Genomic DNA, 26,657 nt, shown 5'->3' with positions numbered 1-26,657 from the left:
TCATTGTTGGGCCGTTTCGGGCGAGCTTTAATCTGGCCCAAGCCGGGGTTTGCTTATTGTGGAAAGTGGAGACGGGCTTATCGGCTCGTGCTTAGCCCTACAAAACCCCGCGCATTCCGCCGTCGTCACTCGCCACGGTCTCACGGTCCCCACGGAGCCGGTCTTAAGCCGGCTCACTGGTCGGCTCGAGCTGTGCTCTTAGAGCGGAGACGGTCAGTCATGCCCTTTAACCGCCATCTCTGTATTTCTTAAAACCCTAAAACCCTGATCCCAATAACGCCATTAACTATTTCCCCCCTCCTCTTCGCGTCGAACCTTCGGTTCTCAGGCGTTGGTCGCCGGAATGGCGCGTCCGGAGGAGAAGCTGAGGTGCACGAAGGAGCCTTACATCGAGGACGTCGGCCCTAAGAAGATGTGAGTTCTGGGAATTCTTGTACTCCATACCTTAATCTCGATGGTTTATTCTGATGGATTTATTTTTGTTTCTTTGAAATTTGTTCTGTCTGTTTCTTCAGAAAGAGCATCAGGTTTAGTATGTTTTCGGGCGAGGAGGTAAAGAAATCGGCGGAGGTCCAGGTCTGGAATAATAGGATTTATGGGGCGGATCTGAAGCCGGTGGAGAATGGCTTGCTCGATCAACGAATGGTACATTTCCTTCTTGATTTTTATTCTTCTTTTCCCTACTTTCTTTTGTTCTTGTCGTTCTCGATCATATGGGTTGTTACTTGTAACGGTATTGGCATATTTTTTCCTGCAACCTTTGGGGGTTGCATGCTGGATTGTTTAGAGAGGGAAAATAACAAGTGTTCTGGAGGTGATTCTATCATTGACATGGTGTAAATCTTGACCTAGTATCGTTCTTTGGCATGTGATGTATTATCTAGATAAGTGAATTAACCTTTCTGTTGCAACCTTTGGATCTGTACCTTAACTAATTCAATCACATCATAGGGTTGGCTGGGGTGACAAAGAATGCTGCTATTCTATAGGAGACTGGTGCTTTTATGTAGAGCTTTTGAGTGAATAGACTAAATAATGAAATAAAGGGTATTTTTCTTGTGTAGAAATGATCCCATTCCCTTATACAAGTTCTAAGTTTCGTATATCATCATAACCTATGAAGAGTATGAATTTGCAGGTATGCTGAATGTTTTAGTACACTATCATTATCTTTTATCTGTTTCCGTTATCAGCAGATGTGAATGAACACATACAAGTAAATATGTATGTGCTTTTTAGATTAACCTTCTGAATATGAACTTAAAGAGCTTTGGATGCTTCAAAGTTGTAAGTTATGAGCACATCATGTTCATGTGTCATATGTGCAAGATACATGGATAATTGTTCTCACATGTTAAATTAGAGAGTTGAACTAGGATACACTTTAATAGTTTGAGATTTGACTACTTTTGGATTCAAGATGGCAAATATGTGTTATTAATCATGAAGTGTGAGTTTTAGAATCTCTGGACACTTTAAGAGTCTTTCACCCATGGATGGCCGTGCCACAGGCACAGCTTGTGCCGACCACTAGACGGCACAGCATGTGGTGCAAGAGAGGGAGAGAAAAAAAGGAGGGAGACTAGCATCACTTCACTCTTCGACTCATCGTTGTTGCTCGCCGCCATTGTCACCCGTTGTTTGCTGTCGGAGAAATTTGTCGACGAAGGCGTCATTGCGTTGCATCGCATCCCACGCGAGGATGCTCTAGCCGTAGTCCAAGGAGGAAGAAGAACTTGGACGGGTCGGAGTGAGTGAATAAAGACTTAAGTTACGGATCTGGATCCACGACGAGCAACGACGGCGACGACGGAAGCTCGACGGCGAGTGGATCACTGCTAGGAGGGATGCTGTGCAGTACCCGTTGTGCCACGTGCCAGTACGTCGCAGACACTATAAGTGCCGATCGGCATGCCCCAAGCCAGTCGACACGACCATTGTTGCTTTCACCACATTAGATTTGCTCCAAAAGATAGATATTGAAAATTGAAATAGGATAGTTTTGAAACTTAATACCTACCTACACAAATTTTTACAACCTAGGAAGGTAAGTTGGCAGCTACTGAAAAATCAGTGAATAGGTGATTGATTGCCTCTTCAGGAATCACAAAGCCAGTTAGTGCTTCACTGGGATTCTATCCCTTCTTCCACATGTCTCTTTTTTTTTTTCCTGGGAGCTCAGAAGGGATTCTCCTAACTATGTTCTTCTTGAGCACTGCTCTCTTTGGTGCCACCGTGAAGTCATTTTGCAAGTTTAAGTCCCATGTTGAAATTGCCAATTGGAAAGTTGGCATGTGAGCATGATTTCTCCTTTAAAGTTTGGTTCTCATCAATGGAAAGCAAAGATGATTGCCCAAACTTTCCACTGCTGCAAGGAGAACATTGAAGCTGTATATTTGAACGTGAAGATTCTATAAGAGTTTATTTTGTTGTCAATGTCCACCTCCTTTACTACCTCAATGTCTTGAAGGCCTACAACAAGCTAGCCTATTCCAAAAACAGCACCACAGCGACCTCGTGGCAGCAGGCCTGCAGTTATCAGAGTTTGGGAGATTGTCTTTCGGGACCATCTCAACTACAACCTATACCTCTGCACCAGTGAGGAGTGAATGGCTTTGTGGTTGGATGCCAACTCACCTGTTGAGGTAGCAAAATATGCCTAAATATGTTTTAAATTTCAAAATTAACCCATTTGGGTATTTATGTTCTTAGCGAAAACCTAATAGGCTGATATAGTGAAAAAACTTCACTTTTAAAAGGCATAGTTCATGCCTAATTGGCTGGAAATTCTTTCTAAGCCATCTAGTTGGATGTGAGTATCCACAGTTGTGCTAGTTTTTTCTTTAATTTCTTGTCTCAAGGACTGCTTTGCTGACTCATATTACCCATTTGGTCAAAAAGTTAATTTCATGAGTCATTGTAGTTTAGATCTACTGGGTTTTTGGTTTAAGTGCCCTCCCATCTAGGCTCTAGTGAATAGTCTTCCTCTTTTTGGTAATGTTCAATACTGTAACAAATGAGTTCGATCTCTGGTAGGCCATGTATACGAAATCATGTTTTGGACCTTGTAACTTATAAGGTACTTCCAGTACTTATGGAATTGTGTTGCCTATAATTCCGTGTTGCATTTTACATTGTATGCAGGCTTGCCATTCGCTCATTTCCCTTTTTCATTTTTTTTTCCTTTAAATTTTAGGGAGCTGCAAACAAAGCTGGACAATGTGTTACCTGCCATGGAAAATTTACTGATTGTCCTGGACATTTTGGATATCTAAAACTTGTGCTCCCTGTTTTCAATGTTGGGTACTTCAATTCTATTTTGGACATTCTGAAGTGCATATGCAAGGTACCTACCAGCTTGCAGAATTGGATTTTTTCTTGATATTTAATTTGCAAAGGTTGATTGTATCTCTAAGTTAATTCTTTATATGCCATTCAGAACTGCAGCAGAGTACTTCTCGTAGAGAAAGATCGGAAAGAATATTTGAGGAAAATGAGAAATCCTAAAACAGAAATACTACAGAAGAATGCTCTCGTGAAAAAAATTAGAGATAAATGCAAAATATCTCGCTGCCCATGGTGTGGGTATGTAAATGGTTAGTTTTTGTCCAAGGAATTGTTACAATGAACTTTTTCGGGTTTGGAAGTGCTATGATGAGACCATTTTTATATCTTGAAATTTGTTTTGCTGCAGTTGTTGGTATCCTATAGCTAAGACTCCCATTGCTTGTGCCATCATAACCAGGTCTTACACATTCTTTTATGTTATCTTCTTTTCCTCATGAGTCCCTTGATGTGGCCTAGGTTGTGAAAAAGCACCACGTATGTGTGTGATCCTTAATTTTCCGTAAACTTGCATCTACTTTTGTCTTCTAAATAGTGATCTCATGTGACTATGTGAGCATCTTCACTAGGAAGCTTTTAATTGCAGATTTCAGCTAGTAAGAATTATTATTAGATGCAATTGTAGTTTTTGCAAGTGGCGATATTGGTGCTTATTTTGAATGATATCCTTGTGCTATCCTATTGAGAAATTTCTAGCATTATATCCTCTCCCCAGCAGTTCCAAATTACTGGAGATTTGTGGGGCTATATGCTAACTGCTTACAGTGGTACTCCCTATGAAGAATGTAATTGACTTACTGTAAACATGCACCATAGGTTGTTCCGTTATAAGTATACTATTTTGGACATTGTGAAGATACAAATGCATCTCTGGCAAGTGGGATTTCTTCCAGCATTAGAGAGGCCTGGGCAGCCAGAGATACTACTAAGTTTAGTATTTAAGTAAGAGCCTAAGAGCCAAGTTTGTCATTTCCTTTTTACTTCAGAAACTGCTTTCTCAACTTTTTTAATTAGCTATTTTAACCTTTTCAGTTCTCTTTAATTCTGCATTTTTGCCAAGTTCTCTAAAATTCCTCTTTTTCAACACTAATCACCTTCTATATTCTATTCTTTTTTAGGGTCTTTGCAATTTAATTACAATTATTTTTTTAATTGGCAAGATTTGGCTTTTAAAAACTGAGTGCATATATTTTTTTTATAGTTGATGGATGTTTTACTATAAAGAAGTGCACACAATTTACATATATGATACACAAGATAGATCATTATTGCCAATTGAAAAATAAAAATGCAATTAAGTTGCAATAGGCCCATTCTTTCTCACATTATGTGTCTTTAGCTCTTGTTTCCTTTTCCTGTTGAGCTCCACCATCTGATCTTATGACAACTCTTTACTTAAAATTATTTTCGTCCACCTTTTATGCATACATCTAATTCAATATTCTATGTTGTGTAGCCTTTCTCTTCCCCTCTCCCCCTCTCACTCTTGCTCTCTCTGTCAGTGTATTGTTGCATTCTTTACATACTTATTATACATTCCTTCAGTAAGGAAATAGTCCATTTTTCTACGATCTAATTCACTTTTAAAAGTAGTTCCATGTCCTTTTCTTAAAAGATCATAAGATAAAATACAGACCCATATCATTCTTTTGTCCATAACAAAGTCTCCCATGTCCTCTTCCATATCTTCCACTTTATTTCCTTAGATGACCAAGCAAATACTGTGTTATCTTTTTCATACTTTGTATGTGCTGTATAATTTATAATCTATCTCTTCCCAAATCCAAAATTCTTATTTTATGTGGTGAGTGGTAAGTCTGGTGACTACACATGATATTACCTTTGGAATGTTGTTCTGTAAATTCTTAGCATATTACCTAAACATGATATGACTAGATTGTCGTGGCATTGATTATGAAATAAGCTGTTCAAAATATCTAAAATTTCAGTTCCATGGAGACCTTACTAACTTTCTTTCCATTATATGTCAATTTTATTTTGTGAGGCAGTCGCTAGAAGATCGCTAAACTGAAATTCAAAGCAGTAGACTATCAATCATTTGCATTTCCAAAAGTTTTAACTTGTTCAGCAGTGATGTTGATGCCATTTGTATATATAATTGGAAATACAGGTGTGACTAAGAAGGCCAAATCTCAGCTGGCCATTGCTCAGGACTTCCCTAAAGCTTCCGACAGAAGTATTGAAGAATTCCGATCTGCATTGTCTCACAAAAAGGACAAAGTATCTTTCCATGTTGTTCATTTATTAAGCCCTGTTAAGGTCCTTGCACTTTTCAGAAGAATGCTTGATGAGGTAGATGCTCCTGTATCTATGACTTGTAATCTTATGACTATTAGTGTTTGCATGCATTTGAGAAGAAGAGAAGGGACAATGGGTATCTGCTTTTTAATATTTGATGTTCTACAGGACTGTGAATTGCTCAATCTTTATGATAGGCCAGAGAAACTTATTGTAACTGCAATAGCAATACCACCTGTGACAATCCGGCCTTCCGTCTTTGTGGGCTTTGGAAGATCAAGGTTTGTCCATTTTTGTTTCTGTATTGTATGTTGAAAATGTGTATTATTTGTTCCAGTCTGACAATGATGCATTATTATGCTAGTCATGACATACTGATAATGATATATACTCGTTCTGTTTTCTTGCAGTAATGAGGACAGCATTACTAGCATATTGAAGAATATAATTAATACAAATTCTATCCTTAGGGAAGATCTTGAAGCTGGTGCTCCACCACATAAATCTTTGGTGAGATTCACTGTTTTATTTGATTCTTGACTGTGTCATAATTGCATTTTTTAAAGACTATAAATTTAACAAGAGTTTATGAAGGTACTCTGAAGATGGGGTCTGGATGTTTCTGATATTATGGGCATTTGCGTATCTTTTTTCTATGTTATATGCTCATACGCGCCCTTCTTATTGTGGAGTTCTTTATCCTCACTGCATGCTAGAAAAGAATTGCGTTGTTTGATATGTACAACTTTGTAGACTAAAATTTTATTTATGTTATAAGTTATAAATCAAACAATTCAGCCAACTTGGAGCAAGTACAGGAATATGTGAAGTTGTAAAAAAATTGGCTTAATAGATAAGAATCTACTTGTGAAATGAGGACATAATAAGCACGGCTGAAAAATAAGAAGACTTAAATTGGGGTATGAGTCCTGTTTCTTATTAATTGTATATCTAAGATTGCTGCACCAATTTCTATCCAAGATCTCAGAGCTGCTGTCTGAGGAAGGTAGTTATTCCATGCCGTTGGGGAATTTGCAACTTTAAATTTATTACCATACCATGCAGCCATATAATTTTGGATTTAAAACAAGGTTGTTTTACATAATTGCCACTGAAATCTTCTCTTTCAGAATTGTCATTATGGTTAGGATTTAACAGAATAGTCATAGAATATTCCTAACTGAGAGTTGCTAAAGTTAACAAATGCATGTAAGTGAGTAAAATTTCTTATCAATTAAATTGAACTGACGGAATGACATTTGTGAAAGAAAACATTTTCAGTGCCAATTATGAAATTTTGAAGAATGTATAGCAATTATGATATTTTAAAAGTTTTCAGTGGCAATTACGTAAGTATCTTGCTCCATAATGCTGTCAAACAGATCTTAGCTACTCATCCTCAATATTGAATTCACAAGTTTTCAGTGGCTACACACTCAAATGCATGTAAATCTAGATCTTGTGGTTTACACTATATTGGGTGTTTTATTAGACCGTTAGCTATTATTGTAAAGCGCTTTGCTTACTGAGTGCTGAAGCACCTCCTTTTTTATACTTTGTTTCTTTCCAGTTGCTACTACATGTTTCTTACTACCTAAGTTTAGGGCAAGAAATTCAAGAATCATGATTAGTTTTTTCCCTGAATTGGCATGTTTTATGACTCTTAACATATTCACTGACTTATTATACCCAAATTTTAGTAGGCCCCAGGTCATCAGTCTTGTTCTGCTCAATGATTTCTTTTTTCCAGGATTGTTGGGCACACCTTCAAATTCAAGTTGTTGAATACATAAATAGTGAAGCTCCTTGTGTTCCTGATTCAATACATCGCGGGCTTGTTCAGCGGCTTAAAGGGAAGCAAGGACGATTTCGTGGTAACTTGTCTGGAAAACGTGTTGAGTATACTGGAAGGACTGTTATCTCTCCTGATCCAAATTTAAAAATTACTGAGGTAAATCTTTGTTGGTTGTTCTTCTGTGTTATTGATCTCTCCTTCAGAAAGCAAGTGGTCACTTAGTTGGGTTTCAGGTGGCTATTCCGGTATTAATGGCCCGTGTCTTGACATATCCAGAAAGGGTTTCTTATTATAACATAGAGAAATTACGGCAGTGTATTCGGAATGGACCTAACAAACATCCAGGAGCAAATTTTATTATACTACCTGATGGAACTAAGTTGTAAGTTGTTACCTCTGCTGAATTTGGGTGAATTTAATTTTTGTGATGCAACTAAGTCGTCCAAGTTACCTATAGGCACTTAAAATATGTGGATAAGAAGATTGCTGCTAGTGAATTGAAATATGGCTATATAGTTGAAAGACACTTAGAAGATGGAGATGTTGTCCTCTTCAATAGACAACCAAGCTTGCATAGGATGTCTATAATGTCTCATCGGGTATGTACTACTTTACATTCTTGAAAGTTGAAATGATGCACCATCTAGCTTTTTTCTGCTTTTGTGCTTACCATTCTTTTGGATGCAGGCGAGGATCATGCCTTGGAGGACACTGAGGTTTAATGAGTCCGTTTGCAATCCATACAATGCTGATTTTGACGGAGATGAGATGAATTTACATGTTCCGCAAACAGAAGAAGCTCGTACAGAAGCTCTTATGCTCATGGGGGTATTAGTTGTTAGCGCTTTTGTTTTGTATCAGTCTTCTCTTTTTTTAAAATAGTCATGGAGAGAGATTTTTCAATTGTTTCAAATGGGACAATACTCATAGAGGGGCTCATATGGTTACATCCTGGAAGTGAGAACTGCTGCCCGACTTATAACATTTCACTCCCCATCTTCACCCGTTACACCACTGGTTCTAAAAATAGATATATACGGATCACTCCAGCTTTCTCCTCAATGTAATGATCTGGGCCCTTGTGAAAGGGCCTCACAGTCCGAACTAATTAATTGTTAAGACAATCCATAGAAGTTATAACTATATTACTTCTCTTGTCTACTTTCATGTTCCTACCTTCAGCAATGGTAATTAGTCCTTAGTCATCAAAATTCCCTTCAGTGTTGCAAAATCCTCAGGAATAGCATAAGAAGCACATTTTCGACATCTAGAACTCTTAAGAACTTACATTCAAATTTTAAAAGAAGTGTGTGTTCAACACAGATTGCATCTTTATTATATTTGGCGTGGAGAGGCCTCAGGTGAAGTTACAAGAAGTTAATGCTTAACAAGGGACATCTGCACAGAATATGAGTATATGACTATCAAGATAACTTGCAATCGTATATCAAACCTTTCACTGTTTTATTCTAACATTATATTTTGAAAATATATTTATTTCACTTTATAGTCTTCCTTAAGGACCATGGTCCGTGGTTCGATGAGAAATTTGTTTTCCTAAATATTTCAAAATTATAGGTGTATCTAAATAATGCAATCAGATAAAACAGCATGAGAAATGTACTTTTCAAACTTTTCTTTTCTTGTTTTTAATTATCTCACCAGTAAAAGATGGAGCATGCGTATTGCAAGTAAGGGTTTCCTTACAGCTGTGCTTTGTTGACCATGATAAGCCACTGATTAGGCCTTTGTCTGAACTGAAATGTGGCTTATGCTTGTTCAAGAACTGTTGTTCGGGTTGAAAATGAATTTTAGTTAATATCTACAGTGATTCTTGCTAGATCTGTTGGAGATATTTGGTTAACTAAGACCTAGTTACAACTACTTTTGCAGCAGTCCTTAATAGGTTGATCAATTGGGGATTTACTTATGGGAGTTTTAAATCCCATTTAAATTCTCATAAATAGCGACAAGATTCCATGTCAACTTGGTTTTGATGGTAGCTGGCCTTTTCATCTGATAGCTACTAATGAGGCCCTCAATCGGACTGTTCAGGCACCTCTTTCAGGTTGGGAAAGAAGTATAGTTAGTATCTAGGATGATCTTGTCTTATTTGCATGATAACTTGGTGTAGGTGATCATTCTTATCCTTTGGATGATGGCTCATGCTGCAGATGTCTAGGTAAGTGGAGTTCCTGACATGTTTTTGTCCAAGTTTAAGTCTATCTGATCATATCCATATAGGTTAGATTACGTCGACAGTGTCTTTTAGGCTTCTACATCGACAGTGTCTTCTAGGCTTCTTGAAAATTTGGTTAGAAGATCCTTGCATGTGCCAGAAATACAGATAGGGTCATCAAGATGGGTATTTGAGGTCATTTGCAGGCGATAATACCACAGTAAGTCATGCAAGTGAGTCAGGCCCTCAAAGGCTTAGGTTCAGGCCTTGCACTCTTTGTTCCCAATCCTCCGTCCTGATAGGTGAAGGTAAAAAGTGCTGTAAGAGTGCCAGTTTCAATGTCCTTTTTAGACTGTTAATAGCAATTTCTATCCCATCATGCATGCTTCAAATTATTGTTTTATACAGAACTTTATTGGATTGAAAGGGATCCACTATTTCATGACTTCACTGTTTTAGACGGTAGAGCCAGCCTGTCGAAGGGAAGTCTGCCGTCTTATTGCCCAAAATCCATGATAATTTTAAGATGCATATTTTTATTTTTCTCTTGCAGCCTGTTTATTTCCTGCTTAAGAATTTCATCTCATATCTTTACCAAAGAACATAAATCATGTGGAAGAAACCTTTAGTTTGGTGATGAACTTGTGGGTTGTACTTTTGATTTATAGTTTCTTTCATATGTCCAATTGCAACTTCTTTCTGCTCGATTTCATGTTTCCCTTCATGTGTACGTAACTCACCTGGCCCATTATATTTGTTTTGCAGGTACAAAATAACTTATGTACCCCAAAGAACGGTGAAATTTTAGTTGCATCCACACAGGACTTTTTGACATCATCCTTTCTGATTACAAGAAAAGACACCTTCTATGATAGGGCTGCCTTTTCTCTAATGTGTTCTTACATGGGTGATTCTATGGAATCAATTGATTTACCAACACCTGCATTGATTAAGGTGAGGCTTATGATGCTGACTATAGTACATTTGGAAGTTGGGCCTACTTGGTTTAAGACCTTAAGTATCACAGTGTATCACAGATTCACAATTCATAAATTTGTCTTACTAGAGGCAGTTGCCTATTAGTTCCTTGATCTGCTTTTATTGAAAGGCACATCCTGAAAGAACATGTAGATGTATATTGAACATTGACATTTATTGATTTTTTGGTTGCTCCACTTATTTTGCCTAGCTCATTTAATGATGTTGAGCTTTCTTAGCAATACAGAAACAGGTTTCGATTTCATCTATCCTATTCAAATCCAGTTACATGCTAAATAAATAAAAAAACTATGGCTACCTGTTTCTTGTGAGTCTCATTTACCATGTTTATCAAGGTAAAGTATCTCAAATGAAAACTATTATCAAATCAATTTTGAATGTCAATACTCATGAAATCTATATCAATATACTTTCCAAGTTTGAATTAACATTTGCACATATCTGAAGTTCTTGCAATATAATGGGGGTGGGAGTTGGGGGGGAGAGGGTGGGGGGAGGGTTTGTGTCTTGTACGACTATCTACTTTTTGAAGGGAAGATAAGAAAAATAAAAACTTTGGAGTGACATCTAGATACATACAATATACGTTTATGTAGATTTCATCATTCCGACTTAGATTTAAGTTCACAAAGTCTGATAGCAATAGAACAAATAGAACATAATGACTTATACACATTCCCAGACGTAAATCCTTTAGTGTTGAACTCACTGAATCTCATTCTTGCACCTGTACACCTCTCTTTGGGATAATTTTAACTTGTCTTTCTTAAAGCAAGTCCATAAGTTTTGGCTTTATTACTTTTCCTCATTTAGTCCATCAACTTATCTATCTCGCTCAGAAGTTTCTGTCTTTGTCAATGTACATGTCTGTAAGTGTTCCATCCAAACATCGTCAGCATTGTGTAGATGATGTATTATTCATCAACTTCTTATATTGTCAATGCACATGTCTGTCATTATTTTTTCTTGTTATAATTAATATATTTTGTAACAATTGAAAATATCAGACATAATATTTGAGCTGGTATGGAAAGAAGGTTATAGAAGGGAATTCAAGAGTTCAAGGTTATTGACAATGATCATTGTGATGTAAAAAGAGGGAAAGTGAAAGGTGAAATTTGACACAAAATCTTCGGATCTTGGAAGATTATTTTTCTGTACAATCCAATCCCATCCTACATCTGAGAATATTCCTGCTTGAACTTGCTAACACTATCTTTCTAGTGCTGTTGTTAGCCTATTTAGTAGCTGTGTAAGCAATTAATTAGATATATTAATGTCTCAAAGGACATAATGTGTTGTTGATGAGTGTGAGCTTTCACCTTAAGTATATGCTCAAGGAGCTATTTGGAGTCTTGGACATGCAACTGGTTGCTATGCTTGCTAAGAATGCACACATTGGGGTTTACTAAATTGTATCTGATATATCACATTATATTATATCACACATATTAGGTTTGGATTTGGATTTACAAAAAAAGGATATTCATCTTCACAAATATGTGAAACATGTGCTACTTGTCATTTGCAGATCTTGTTGAAGCAAAACCAACAATATTTTGTTAAAAAGGCTTTAAGGGATAATATTTGTTCAAATGATATTTTTCATGTCTTCAAGATGAAGCTTAGAAATTTATTTTTGTTGCAATGCTAGGAGCATTTCTACAGTTTTTTCTTGATGTATTCAGTATTTCTTGCTCTTTTTTTTTAATTTTTTTCTTCCATATTTACATTTTACATCATTCTAATGTTTTCCTTTTATTGCACAGTTTCTTACAGATTTTTATTTAACCTTATACATTAATCTTGTTCTTTTTGCTTTTGTAGCCTATCGAGCTTTGGACGGGGAAGCAGCTATTTAGTGTTCTGGTGCGCCCTAATGCAAGTACAAGGGTGTTTTTGAATTTTACTCTTAAAGAGAAAATTTATACCAAGCTTGAAACAATGTGTCCCTGTGATGGTTATGTGTATTTCCGGAACAGTGAGCTTATATGCGGGCAACTTGGAAAGACAACTTTAGGTTAGCATGCCCATGCTTTGGTTTTCAAATGCAGACCCTATGTTACCATTGTGATTTCTAATTAAAGAAGCTGAAGTATTAATTCATTGCTATATCTTGTTCAAATTCCTCATTTTAATATTTTATAACACAAATTGGGGAAAGAGTAATTTAACATGTGACTTTGCAATGTTGGATTGTATTATCAATTCATGAAATGTAATACTTCGCAATCTTCCATGCAGCTTTGTAAGTTTCAGTCTTCATTTGCATTCTACATCTGTTATGGGCTATTACAAATCATAGTATTATTTTCCCTTCAAGATTAGTAATATTGCCTTACAATGTAGTGAAGACATTTAGTGGAAGATAAGGCTAGATCTTTTACCTAGCATTTACTTCAAGAATCTCTTGGTGAAACTTAGTTCTCATAACAGTATCCATCTGTAGTTTTGTAGAATTGCTAATTTTCGAGTTTTTACTTCATACTTATTGTTGTTTCTGACTATGATAGAATATGCTCCTTCACCAATTTGAGAACCATAATGAGTGTGATGATTATAGCTACTTACATAAAATGCTTAATGTGTTCGGAAGCAATCCAGCATAATATACTTCACAGCTTCAGGAGAAAGAGGCTGAATTTTCTCTTTATTTCTGTTATGGCATCAATAAAAGCTGAGTTCTGAGTGCACCTTTTAGACAATGAAGTGACTTCTGATCATTTGGATACTGACACTCTGCCATTGTTGGTGTAAATAATTGGAGATTGAATATGCATCCAGTTGTTGCCTATTATCTGGACATTCAAAGTTTCAAACCGAAGGAATGTCTATTGTACACTAACTGTTGCAGTGTGTGCTAAAGGGGCTCATTGTTTCACTCTGAATATTATTTGTTTGTTTTTATCTGTTCTCTGCAAATAATGACTTGTTTAATAAAAATGTTTCCACTTTTTTCCAAAAGGAAAATTATGAAAAAGAGAATTTCAAAGGATCACAAACATGTTGTATGTATCACCTTTGTCATGAGACAATGATTTTGTTGTTTGTTTGACGAATTACTTTGTAACAGCCATGGCTCTTTGGTTAAGCCTAAGCCTTATTATTGACAACATAAAAAAAACATGGTAACACAGATGATCAGCAATTCATATACATCTTAAGTACACATACATCCAGAAAAATAATAGTTCCAATTTTTGGTAGTTGGTCGATACTTCAAAGCTTGCTAATTTAGTCACTTGTGCCTCCAGTTCATTTGTTTAACAATTGCGGAACATAGACATCATTATGTTGTCATGATTGTCATTTGTAACATCGCAGTTAGTAAATTTGTTATGCTGTAAATACACTTTTCCATGTTTGTAGATTATCTGTCTTGATACCTGGGTGTTGTAGATGCTGGCTGTATTTTTGTTATCTGTCCTTTTCATGTGTGCAATGTCATATTTAATTCATTTATTGATTGTATAAGATTCTCTTGTTTATGTATTACTGTATTGGGTCTCTGTATTGCATACCTTTGTGATCCTAGTGCCTTCCTGATCTTTTGGCTTATGCTTCACAATACACATAATGTCTAAGGTTTAGTTGCTTCTATGATCTTGTAAGTCATATATTGCATCAGAATTGTGCCTTAATTTGGATTAGTGATATGTGTTCTTCCCTGAAAGGAATACAAAATGGGGTATTTGTCATGATGTTTGTATGTGTGCTTGAAGCTCATATGTTTGACTGATTCTTTGTCAAGTAACTTTCTTGTTTTCTATCTAATGGTGTAAATGATCTTTTCTTAGGAAATAAGCCAAAGGAATTTGGGATTTGCAAATTTTTGATTGACCTGCTACTCTTTTCTCTAGGAAATGGAAACAAGGATGGTCTTTTCTCTGTTCTTCTGAGAGATTACAATTCACATGCTGCTGCAAGTTGCATGAATCGATTAGCAAAATTGAGGTAATTTCATACATTTTAACTTTTATCTTTGCATCAACGAAGTTTCCTATGGAATGGTTATCCTCATAATCTGGAATCCCAGGTCCTCTAGTTTCTTGCCTTCTCTAACCACCTTATTTTGTAACGACTGCCATATCTATCTGATATATAGGATACATCTGCACCAATTGAGTTAACAAATGAAAAAGTATACGGTGGTTGTTTCACAATACTGTTGCCATTTTGTAGTCTTTGCTTATTTTCTAGCACTTCCATATAAGGGTCACCAACTATAAAAGTGGAACTCCTCTTACCATTGTTACATTTGTAGTATTTAAAGGAAATCGAGAGTTCTCTACTTTTATGGGTTGAGATAGTTACAGTTAGATCTCTTGAACTATCACTCCTTTTCGTATACCGCACTTGATGTTTTTTTGTTTCTTCTTATGACACAAACTCCTTGAAGTATTGAAAATGTTCCACCCCCTGACATCATAGACGAAAAAGTAAAAAAAAAAGACCAAAATACCTCCATAAGACGGTAATGGTATTTTGGTGATTTTTTCCCTCTAGAACATACAAATTAATGTGTCATTGTGACTTGCACGTGACAATTTATGAACGGAAAAAGTAATGGAAACCTAACAAGAGAGATGCTTGAGATATTTTCAATAATTCTGGGAATCCATATGCTACAAAAAAGGTTCAGGAGAGGTATCTGGAAAATAGTGATAGGTCAGGAGATCTAAATGTAATTAACTCTTATGGGTTTGGACATTGCAAAAATGTTGCATTCTTTATTTATCCAGTAGTGATGATTTTCAACAATTTGAGATTGTCAAGGTTTCTGTGTATCTGCAGTGCTAGGTGGATAGGGAATCATGGATTTTCAATTGGCATCGATGATGTTCAACCTGGAGAACAACTAAATCAGCAAAAAAAGAAGAAAATTGATGAAGGTTATAGAGAATGTCATGAACTTATTTCCTCATACAGCAAAGGTGAACTCACTTTGCAACCTGGTTGTAATGCGGCTCAAACCTTGGAGCTTAAGATAACTGGTGTGCTGAATCAAATTAGAGCAACAGCTGGAAATGTAAGGGAATACTCATTTCTGCATGGTTTCTGAAACTAATGATGATCTTTTGTTTCCTATCCTTTATCATGTAAGGTAGGATAATAGTATGACGTCAAAATCTGTCTTTATTTTCTTCTTCCTCTTATATCATTGTCTTTGATCAGGAAGGAGATTCTGCATATTTATTGTAGATGGATGGTTCGATATGTTGAAGCATTAATATTGTTTACAATTGCATATTTTGTTGCTAAGTATTGTTATATCAATTTAAGCTTTGCTTTATAATTTAGGAATGTTAGAATGTAAAGGAATAAAGTCATCATTGTTTATAAGCTTAAGGTTTTGCTTTTAGAATAAATGTGAATAGATTTGTCTCTTTCTGATATTTCATTGGCTTTTATATAATGATAATTCATTTGATTTTCTCCTCAGGTATGTATGAATGAACTTCATTGGAGGAACAGCCCATTAATTATGTCACAGTGTGGATCAAAAGGTTCTCCAATCAATATCAGTCAGATGATTGCATGTGTTGGCCAGCAATCAGTTGGAGGACGTCGTGCCCCAAATGGCTTTATAAATCGAACTCTTCCACACTTCCCCATAAATTCAAAGACACCTGCTGTAAGATTTTTGGCATCAATGAATAGAATTTATTCTCTCCTTTTTTGGCATTTCATATGTTCTGTGACAAATGAACTACTTTATATGTTTTCCTGATTTACGTTTTGCAAAAGAAATGAATTGAGTAAAAGTGGCATTTGTTGTTCACTAAATGGTACTTGACAATGATTTTTTTTTCTTTCCATTGGTTATTTTACACTCTGGAAATGCTTGTCTAGCCTCCTTTATTCTCAGTTTCCATCTTCATCTTTTTTACATGATTTGAAGTCCTATAAACATGATGAGCAAATTACTGAAGGGAAAGCAATGGGATGCAGATACATCTTTTACTGTTTCCGCTTTCCATACTCACATGATAGTAAATGAGTGACAAGTTTTTCTTGCCATGGGACAGGTGGAAAATTGATATACTAGGTCCCATCAGTCACTCAGTTATTTATTCTACTTCATTATGATTTCATTTTACTACTGGAGGTGCTATAAGCATAATGATCAGATAGGGAAACAAGTGCATGGGATTCAGATAAATCTTTTCTATATCCCAAGTATACTAAATTGGTAACCAAGTGAGGTGTCATTCTTCCATGAAACAGAAGTGGAGAACTGATATACTAGTTCATGTTGATTTCTATCATTTATTATGATTTCTTATTTACTGGAATACCAAAAATAATCAACATTCTTTGGTATAGATGGACTCATGTGCTAATAATGTTACCAATTAAGTTTATCTACTTTGTTTGGCTTAGAGTGCGGATTAGTGAGATCCATGTTGCTTATTTGCTTGGGGGTGCAGGATTATTCCTGCCCTTTGTTAGTTTTAGCAAATGATGGCATATTCTGTTATTTTTTGGGCTATTGTAATTCAATGCTTTGGGTTCTACTGATTTGATTACTCTTTTAGTTGAAATAGGCAGTATAATGTTAACTATTTTAAAGTTGTACTATTATGATGGATCTCGTTGTTTCTCTTTTATTACTCTTGTAAATTTCTCTGATTTGCTTTCAAGAGGCTTGTAATTTATCATGCTTAGTTGATGAAACTTATATAGTTGCTGAATTTGCTTCTGTAAGGGTGAATATGTTCCTATATGTTGTTTGATAGGTTCCAATTTAATACTTTTTTGATCAAATAAGTTACATCTTTAACTTGGCAAATAAAGTTAACATTGCCTTGAAGACAAATGGTTAGACATCACAATGGTAACACTCTTCCCTTCAGATCGGGTAATTTGGAAAATCTTTTGATTCAACTAGGAATGACTAAAGTTTCATTTTACAATTAGAAAGTCATTTAGATGTGGTAATTTTAAGGATGAATGGAGCTTATTAAAAAAATGCTTGGAGTCATTTTTATTTGTTTATCATTAAATTTTTGGCCAGTAATGTAGAGAGTAATGATTCGATTATACAGCACCGGAGAATGATTGGGTGTACTGTTTTGATGTATGGAGTAACAAATAAATGAGTATTGTATTTGATGAATAATATAATAAATGTGAAAAGCATTTGAACCTTAACCCTTCTAATGTATTTCCCGATCTAGCATTGAATTTAAGAATTGTATTTTGTAATCTTGCAGTGACTTCTGGCTCTGGCTCTCTTCTATATACCTGTGGAATCTTAGTTGCTGATTTTGGAATTGCATCTTGATACTTGATGCTTCTTCAAGATGGATGCATTTGTTTTTGTTTTTCTTCTTTTTGATTTTGTACAAGCATTCTCTAGACTGAGCATTATGAAGGGCCATAATACGTAGTGGATCTACTTCCTCTTATTTCTTGCTAAGTGAATATTATTACTTCTACTCTTATTGTAGGCTAAAGGTTTTGTTGCTAATTCGTTCTACACTGGGTTGACGGCTACTGAGTTCTTCTTCCATACAATGGGTGGACGAGAAGGTCTTGTTGATACGGCGGTAAGGATAATTTTAGAATAAAGTTCTGTACTGGTTTTCTAGCTTCCTTTTTCACTTAATCAATTTTATAATTTATGCAATACGCTAATCTGCCTTCACCATAATAGAAAATTTTAGGAAAGTATTGTGGTACTCTCACTCCTGTAGTGTGAATTAGAAAGCAAATACAATGACTAGTATAAAAACATCTAATTTGACAAACAATGCTACTTTAATAGATCACAGCACATGCTAATCTGATGCTAATTATAATAAAGCTTGAAAGTGTGACAAATAAATGAATGAATTTACTTCTTGGTGTTTCTCCTATTAATAAGCAACTATATGCAATTTTGAGAACAAAAGGAGAGGTCTGACTAAATTACTTGATGCTCAAATGCTTTGCTTGTTCATGGAACATGACAGATTGAATAGTTATGAGGAACAGAAGTGAACCATGCTTGTTCTTGCTGGTGACTAGATATCAGGGAAGCATAAACTTTTGGAAAATTATAGCGAAGGTTGGCCTATTGTAAGTAGATGAAAAAGCAATACAAGGAATTAAAGGGAACTTTCGATATAAAGAATGAGAAACAACAGACTTTATGTTTACGACTTAACCCCATGGCATTTGTATAATCCAAACAGTCCCTCCTTGGTTAGCCTTTCAAAGGAACAAATATTCTTGCAGATTCTGGTCTCCTGGTGATTTGATGCTCCACTCAAGATACCATAGTTTTAAATTGTTCATATTATATCCAATAGTTGCAATTTTTTTTGTGTTTTTTAGTTATACCACCTTTTATGTGTTAATTAATGTCCCTATTTGTGTATGTTCTCGGAAATATAGGTCAAAACAGCAGAAACTGGATACATGTCCCGTAGATTGATGAAAGGCTTGGAAGATCTCTCAGTTTATTACGACCAAACAGTGCGTAATGCTAGTGGTGGGGTAGTTCAGTTTCTTTATGGAGATGATGGCATGGATCCAGCGAAGATGGAGGGAAAGGATGGCATCCCCTTAAATTTGGACCAATTATTTATGAAAGTTATGGTTAGTATTGGAAATTTCTTTTGCTGTTTTTCATGTATTTTAGAAAATTGAACGTAATTAATTTATCTGTCTTATTCTAGGCTACATGCCCTCATAGAGGACAGGATCCTTTATCTCCATTAGAAATTTCACAAGTTGTAGATGACAGGCTCTCGAAGTATGATATGTCTCCTGAGGGTGGTTGCTCTGCTGCTTTCAAGAAGTTGTTATTAGATTTCTTACAGAAACGTGTCCTTTTGTTGAGAAACACCAGAAGAGCACTTCAACTCGATGAAGATAATGTTGGGAAGAAAGCCTCTAGTTTAACAGAAAGTATTGCTGCTAATATTTCTGGAATTTCATCTAAGCAACTTCAGGTTTGCATAATTTTCTTCTGTTACTGCCATTTCATGGTTACTTTTCCCTTCCTGAAGAAATGATTTAAGGAAAGTGTATTTGCTTGGTGAACTGATGAGACGATTTTGGTTGGCTGACCTGATCTTTTAAGGAATTGGCCATGATATAAATAATCCAAGAATTTAAGTTTCAGGAAACTCTTGTGTGCCAATTGGTACATCCTGTGCCATCAATTTGTTGGCATGAGAAGAATATTTTTTCATTAAACAAACTTTTGCTCACTATTGCGCCCTCAATTTGCCAGAAAAAGCCATTCATCGGAATTGAAGATGAAGGGCATTCGTGGATAGCAACCTTTATCCAAGCCATTTAAGTATTTAACATAAATACTATAATGGATATTAGATCAGATTAGATGATTAGATCCATTTAATCTGGAAATAAGGGAATAAACTAGATTAATCTGGATCTTACTTAGCCATATAAGCGTAATTAACAATTATGCGGGAGTTTTGTTTCTTGATTCTGTCCAACACTCCCTCAGATGTCCCTTAAAGCATTTGGAAAATAGGAGGTTTTTTCTGTCATGGTCAACATGGACACAAGAAATTTATCTCAAACCATGATCTGAATAGCGTGGTCATCTTTTGCTGATTTATTCAATTTGTAATTATATATTGAAGATTATTTGCTCTTTGAATGTAGTTCATATTCTATATCTTCTGTCTACTTTCAGGGCGTCACATAATAATTTACTTCCCATCTGTCCATATTTATGTTTTCTTTGTAGTTCTTTAAGCATTAGCTGATAATAAGCTTCTTCTTGTAGGTCTTCTTAGAAACTTGTATATCTCGCTATCATTTGAAAAAAGTTGAAGCAGGAGCAGCAATTGGAGCAATTGGGGCCCAAAGTATAGGAGAACCAGGGACACAGATGACTCTGAAAACATTTCACTTTGCTGGAGTTGCTAGCATGAGTATCCTATAATTATTTTCAGCTTAGGATGGAACACATAGTTTTCTTTTACTTCTCATCTTATAATAACTGGCAGGATTGTTTTCTATCAGATGGTATTCTCTTGTTAGGAATCTTTAATGTTCCTTGATTTCTTTGAATTTAAGCCATATGACATGAGGTTAATATTCTTATCATGGGAACTTTTCTGCAAGTTTATTCAATCTCAGAGTTACAACTTTCGCTCTTGCTGGAATCAATTTCCTTACTTTTACAATTCTTTGAATGGCTTACTCTCCTTCATTGAACAATTTTCAACCTAGAAAAGTCTAAACTGGAAAAAGTGTGAATTCTGATTTTTCTCTACTAAGGGATATACAAGTTGAACACATCTTAGACAATTAACATTTGTTCCGTCTCAATTATATTGATGAACTTTTGTTGCTTTAATTTTGTTTTTAAGCCAAATTCTGCTGCTTTAATACTCATATGTAGTGATGTCCTACCATCTATATTCACATGCTAAAATTGTCAGCAAGATTTAAGCAGCTGGCTCAAAGATAATCCCTGAACCACTTGCATTTCAAAACATACAACCTGCAAAAATGAGAGTTGCCATTATTTTTGTTCTACATACTTTATTCATATGGAACTGCACTGAGGTTCATTATCCTGTTCAAATACTTGTGAGATTAATACGCGTTACTTATCCTTAGTCTGGTATAAGGTATTACTGCCCAAGAAGTATATTTATTTCATGTTAAGTATCTGATGGATTTGATGTTGGTTTTCAAAAGTGATCTCTTAACTGCAAATCAGATGTCACTCTGGGGGTTCCTCGGATCAAGGAAATAATAAATGCAGCAAAAAACATAAGCACACCAATTATCACAGCCACACTTCTCTCTGATCGTGATGTATTATCTGCTCGTATAGTGAAAAGCTCAATTGAGAAAACAGTGCTGGGTGAGGTAAGTCTCTTGCTGATCAGACAACAAACTAAATGTATCCTATATTTGTGCTGCCTTCCTCGATGATGTAATTTGTAATCTTTCAAGTTTCAATTTATATATATGGGTATCAATGTACTCTTTCTTTGCTGATCTTTTATCTTCGCAATTATCTTTTCAAATACTTCCAAACCTTAATTTTACTAGCTTATACAAACTTTTTTGTTCTTTATCTTAGGAAACCTAAATTATCTACTTTGCACTTTATGAGTTTATTCTCGCATGGTTTGTATGACTAAATTTCAAACTGAGTGCTCATTACTTCTTTCCTCAAGAAACTAAATTTCAAACCTAAATTACTTCTTTCTTTTTTTCCCCAAGAAACCTCTGATCCTTTTCTTTTATGTACTATCAGTATTATTAGGTCACTAGTCTTTGATTCTCATATCTCAGTAAGTTCTTTCTTTTTCTCATCTTCAATGGTTTGCTTCTATATAGATAATTTTAAATCTTATATCTACCTTGCTAAGTGCTTCTTAGCTTATAATCCAGTATTTTTTCAATTTTCTTGACCCTAAATTTTTGTTTGCCATCCTTTATATACTATAACTGAATTTGGTGAAAGTTACAATGTTGTTGTGAACTTGTGATTAGTTCTAGATAATATTTTTCATTGACCTATTTGGTTATTAGCTTTTTTCTGGTATGATAGCTGGGTATATTTTGAGATGCTTCAGCACTTATTATTATTATTATCAGTTGAATGATACCTGTCAGCTTAAGGTTGCTATATTGTAGCAGACACAAGAAATGAAAAAACTTATGTTACCTTCTTTAATGATGTTTAATTTTTATACTTCTAGCTGATGTCTCAAATCATAACTATTATTTCATGTATGCTTGTTTTATAACATTTAGATATTTTTTATCCTTAACATGTATGAACTGCATCATACACAAGCCTTTTTTTTTTTAATGATATTTATTGGATATTAAATTGTTCTATAACTATAAAGCTAAGACTCATCAGACATACTTCTTTCAAAAGAGGGCTATAATATGCTAACAATAATGATGATCAAATTGAAGGCAATTCATCTTTCAAATTGAATTGGGATGAAGAAGGACCTTTATGAGAAATTATAATTTTTCATGTTCAGGTTAATGCTATAATAGCATGATTAGATCAATTATGATGTATGGATGTCATTCTCTTTATTTTGTCTAGGATAGTAGTGCTTCTATAACCCTTCTGGATCTCTTCTTGATGAGTGAGAAGCTTTTCTGTACTTTAATAATTTAAAATGCATACTTAGTAGTTTGGTAATTCACTTTCACAAGTTGCACTCTTAACTTTATACTTCATATCCTACTGTTTGACTATGTATTGATGTCGTCCAGTTTTATGTAGGTTGCAAAAACTGTAAAAATTGTCTTGAAATCAAGTCAGCCATATATAACTGTTCAACTTGACATGGACCGAATTGAAGCCTTGCATATGAGAATTTCTTCTGAGACTGTACAACTTTCAATATTGAATCATCCGAAGATAAAATTAAAACCTGAGGTGAGAATATATTACTAGGGCCTAGTACTCTACGCCCCTCTCTCTATAAGTTGTTTATCTTTCATGGTGGTGAATCCTTTCAGCATATTCGTATCCTAAGCAACAACAAGCTGCGGATATACCCACCTGAAACAGATAAAAGAAAACTTCAGTTTGAACTGCACTCCTTAGAGGCCATGATTCCAAATGTTATTGTGAAGGTGAATAAAATTAGATTTGCTGATCCTTTTTTCGTTTTAAGAAATTGCTCTAAGAAGTCTCCATTATTTTCATTTTTTAATTTTGTACGTTGCTGTAGGGTATCCCAACTGTTGAGCGTGCAGTTATTAACAACACCAATGGAGTATACAACCTCCTAGTTGAAGGGTCAGTTTTAGATTTTATACGCAATTTAAATATATTACTCATCCTTAATGTCCCTGCAATCATGTTAAAGTCTGATTTTTTGACAAAATTTAGATAATAAAAAGTAGGGAATCTTGCCTGTTGGTCTCATTGTCTGTCATAACTTAATGGGCTACAATAGTCAGTCAGCCTTCTGTCTTTTTCACGATGTTCGAGTTGTAGTCACGCTTTACAATAATAGACATACTTACTAAACTTCAATAAATATTGTAGCACAAACCTTCTAGCAGTAATGGGGACTCCTGGAATTGATGGAAGTAAAACAAGAAGTAATCATGTCATTGAAGTCCAGCAGACACTTGGGATTGAAGCCGCGAGGCAGTGTATCATTAATGAAATTCAATATACAATGCGTAATCATGGCATGAGCATTGATACAAGGCATATGATGCTTCTGGCAGATTTAATGACTTATAAGGTCAGTATTATTTCTATATACCATATGCCCTGTCACATTCTACAAGGATCTTGGTAATTCATTCTTCTGCTACTTGAAGTCTGCTATGCTTCACATTCTTTTTCGCTTCAATCAGGGCGAAGTTCTTGGAATCACAAGATTTGGCATTTCAAAGATGAAAGACAGTGTTTTGATGCTGGCATCATTTGAAAAAACTGCAGAACATCTTTTTAATGCTTCATACAGTGGTAGGGAGGATCAGATAGAGGGAGTTAGTGAGTGTATTATAACGGGTATACCAATGCAGCTGGGCACTGGAATCCTCAAAGTTAGACAAAGGTACATTTATTGAAAAAACTAGTGAGAAATTGTTAGTTATTCTTTCTATACCCTCCTGTTCTCGTACTTATACTACTGCATAGTGCTTGCAAAATATTGCTGTTAGTGTATTTTCAGATGTGTAATTCCTTGCACTTGTGCTGAAAAGATTGCCCTTTTAACTCATGTTCTCCTCCAGAACATGTATGGCATTTAGACTTTGGTTGTTTTACAACTTGCTTAGTAGAAGAATGATAGTTGTGATGGCTGCACAAATATGCTCCACTTTCCTCACAAAAGCACAAGGGATTAAATTTGCAATCAATGAATTACTGCAGCTTGATATTTTAGAAATTTACTTGCTTCTAGTTACAATATTGTGTTTCATCTGGTTGTTCTTATTTGTTTATTAGATAAGCTCCTTCAAAGATTAATCTCTTCTAGCTTTTCTACGCTCTGGTTCTATCATGTTTAGCGACTTGATGTTTGCACCATAGATGGCCGTGCCGATCGGCACGAGGCGTGCCGATCTACACTTGCCATACTGACACGTGGCACGAGGGGGGGGGGGGGGGTGTTGCACGATACCTCTCTTAATAGTTTTGTCGCTCGCCATCGACATTGTCGTTGAGTTACCCGTTGCCGATCGCCGTCATCGTCGCCGATCGCCATTGCCCGAGCACGCTCCGGGTGCCCTAGATTGTGGATTCGGATCTGTCTCGATCTCTCTTCCTCCTCACTCGGGCTAGGGGACCTAACATGAGCTCGGGCGACGACGACGGCGAGTAGCGATTGGCAAAGGCAACGGTGAAGGCGAATGTGAGTATCCCAATACTTTTTTCTCTCCTTTCATAGCACGGCTGACAATTGCTGTGCCGTGCCAGCCAATGGTCGGCACGACCATTGTTGGCCTGCACAAGCTTTTCACCTATGAGGTTGGTCTGTCCTTTTATTTGGTATCATAGATACCATGTTTGGTCCTTCTAGAATCTGTTTAGGAATTTAATCTCAACTTTATAAGTATTTTTTTGTAGAATAAAATTCTCCATCTTTATGTTACCATCTGCTTTACACCAACTAGTTTATTGGTTATTGCTTGTAGCCATTTATTTTCTCGTTATTCACCCTGGATAACAGTACTCCAACAGAGTCTTGTGAATGAATGTACTTTGAGACATCTCTGATCCTTCAAAAATCTGTGTGGCTATTGCAATGGGGCTTCTGAAATGTATTTGTCAGATCTCCAAGGAGATTTATCCTAGCATTGAATACTTATTTTCTGTCAGTCCCCTGTTTATAGTTTTCCAGTAGAGTCATAATTTGCTTAAAGTGAAGTTCCTTAAATGTTGAAAAGGAATTTTTGTACCTATTTCATAAGATACTATTGAGAGGATGACCTGAGTTGCTTAGAATTAATATCATCTTAAAGTATGACAGAAGTTATTGATCTAGATAATGACTGCTATATCCCTTCCATTATTGGCCGATCTGAAATGGCCTAGGTAGGTATTACTAATAAACTGCTAAGTAGATAATTCATGCTTAAGTCCCTTATGAAGTGGATTGCCTCTTACATGGATTGATATGTTGTAATACCTTCTGAAATCATATATAATTGTTTGATAATCACCAAACTTCTCACTTGCAGGCTTGACCAGCTACCCGAATTTAAATACCAGCCTGATCCAATTATATGTTGAGATATACAAGTAGCCTGTTGCATCTTGTATCTATCATAGAATGGATGCTATACATTGTAACAGATACGTACAGCCAGGGTATGACTATTCTTTTCCTTTACCCACTTAACAGTCACAAAGGGTGGTGAAACATTGAATTATCCACTAGTATGATACTCTTCTTTGTTCTTCTCTATATTTTGCAGCCAGTAAAGCCTAATGCACCGGAACTGTAGACCTTTACCGACACGGTCCGGGATCCTTTTATGGCATGCTTGAAGCACTGCATTGTTGCATGGTATTCCTACAACATTAGTTGCACTGTGATTTCTGCAACCCCGTAAAAAACTGAGGTTCTGGAGTTCTGTTAAATGAAGGCTAGCAGCTGACAGCAACAGGAATTGGCAATTGCCATCAGTCTTTGACTCTTTGTGGTCATAAGTCTCTGACTTTGTACAGTTTCATGCAGCAGTTGGAAATGCTAGCGATCATCGCATCTGCACAGCTGGATTTCATTGCCAGATATGAGCTAATTTAGTTGAGATAAAAGAAGAAAGAGATGTTTGCAGGCTTTTCCAAGTCAAGGAGATGATTCCTTGGAAGTAGCTTGTACATACTAAGATTTCGATGTTCTTAATATTGTTTCTCTTTTCTAGTTTAGGTTTGTTATTTAGGCTGCTTTGTAATTATCTCTCTAGGCGAGAACATAAACTTTTGGTTTCTTTTGGTCTCAGAGGAAACCATGGCCATGCTAAAACAAGAATCCACGAACTTGATTGCTCTTAAGCCTTGTCTCACTGTTCAAGTTTCTGATTTGATTCATATTGTATTGATTGCCCTCTTTGAGATGTAAAATACATACCATATATATTACCCGTTTTGACTAA

The 26,657-nt window shown here is 35.8% G+C and overlaps 1 protein-coding gene across 2 annotated transcripts; it reads left to right on the top strand.

Annotated features, from left to right (window-relative positions):
- Positions 1–229: 229 nt before the first annotated feature.
- LOC140798844 (DNA-directed RNA polymerase III subunit 1) lies at positions 230–26,657 on the top strand. 2 transcript variants are annotated; one of them, XM_073152925.1, is made up of 28 exons: positions 230–414; positions 516–645; positions 3,197–3,346; positions 3,440–3,596; positions 5,477–5,658; positions 5,773–5,885; positions 6,015–6,114; positions 7,355–7,555; positions 7,633–7,781; positions 7,857–7,998; positions 8,087–8,227; positions 10,344–10,532; positions 12,405–12,597; positions 14,438–14,531; positions 15,372–15,606; positions 16,021–16,212; positions 18,032–18,130; positions 18,960–19,163; positions 19,244–19,519; positions 20,329–20,476; positions 21,274–21,425; positions 22,806–22,971; positions 23,055–23,171; positions 23,270–23,337; positions 23,590–23,794; positions 23,910–24,112; positions 25,740–25,869; positions 25,977–26,657. In XM_073152925.1, the coding sequence occupies exons 1-22, from the start codon at positions 344–346 to the stop codon at positions 22,875–22,877; spliced, it is 3,390 nt and encodes a 1,129-aa protein (XP_073009026.1). In that variant the 5' UTR covers positions 230–343; the 3' UTR covers positions 22,878–22,971; positions 23,055–23,171; positions 23,270–23,337; positions 23,590–23,794; positions 23,910–24,112; positions 25,740–25,869; positions 25,977–26,657. The 2 variants fall into 2 exon arrangements, with proteins under 2 accessions (XP_073009026.1, XP_073009025.1); XM_073152924.1 differs by having other exon boundaries at positions 234–414; positions 22,816–22,971.

This window comes from Typha latifolia, chromosome 12, assembly GCF_019914945.1.
Source record: "Typha latifolia isolate L0001 chromosome 12, TyphaL0001v2, whole genome shotgun sequence".
NCBI lineage: Eukaryota > Viridiplantae > Streptophyta > Magnoliopsida > Poales > Typhaceae > Typha > Typha latifolia.
Note: the sequence above shows the minus strand (reverse complement) of the source record. Positions and strands in the feature narration are given on the sequence as shown.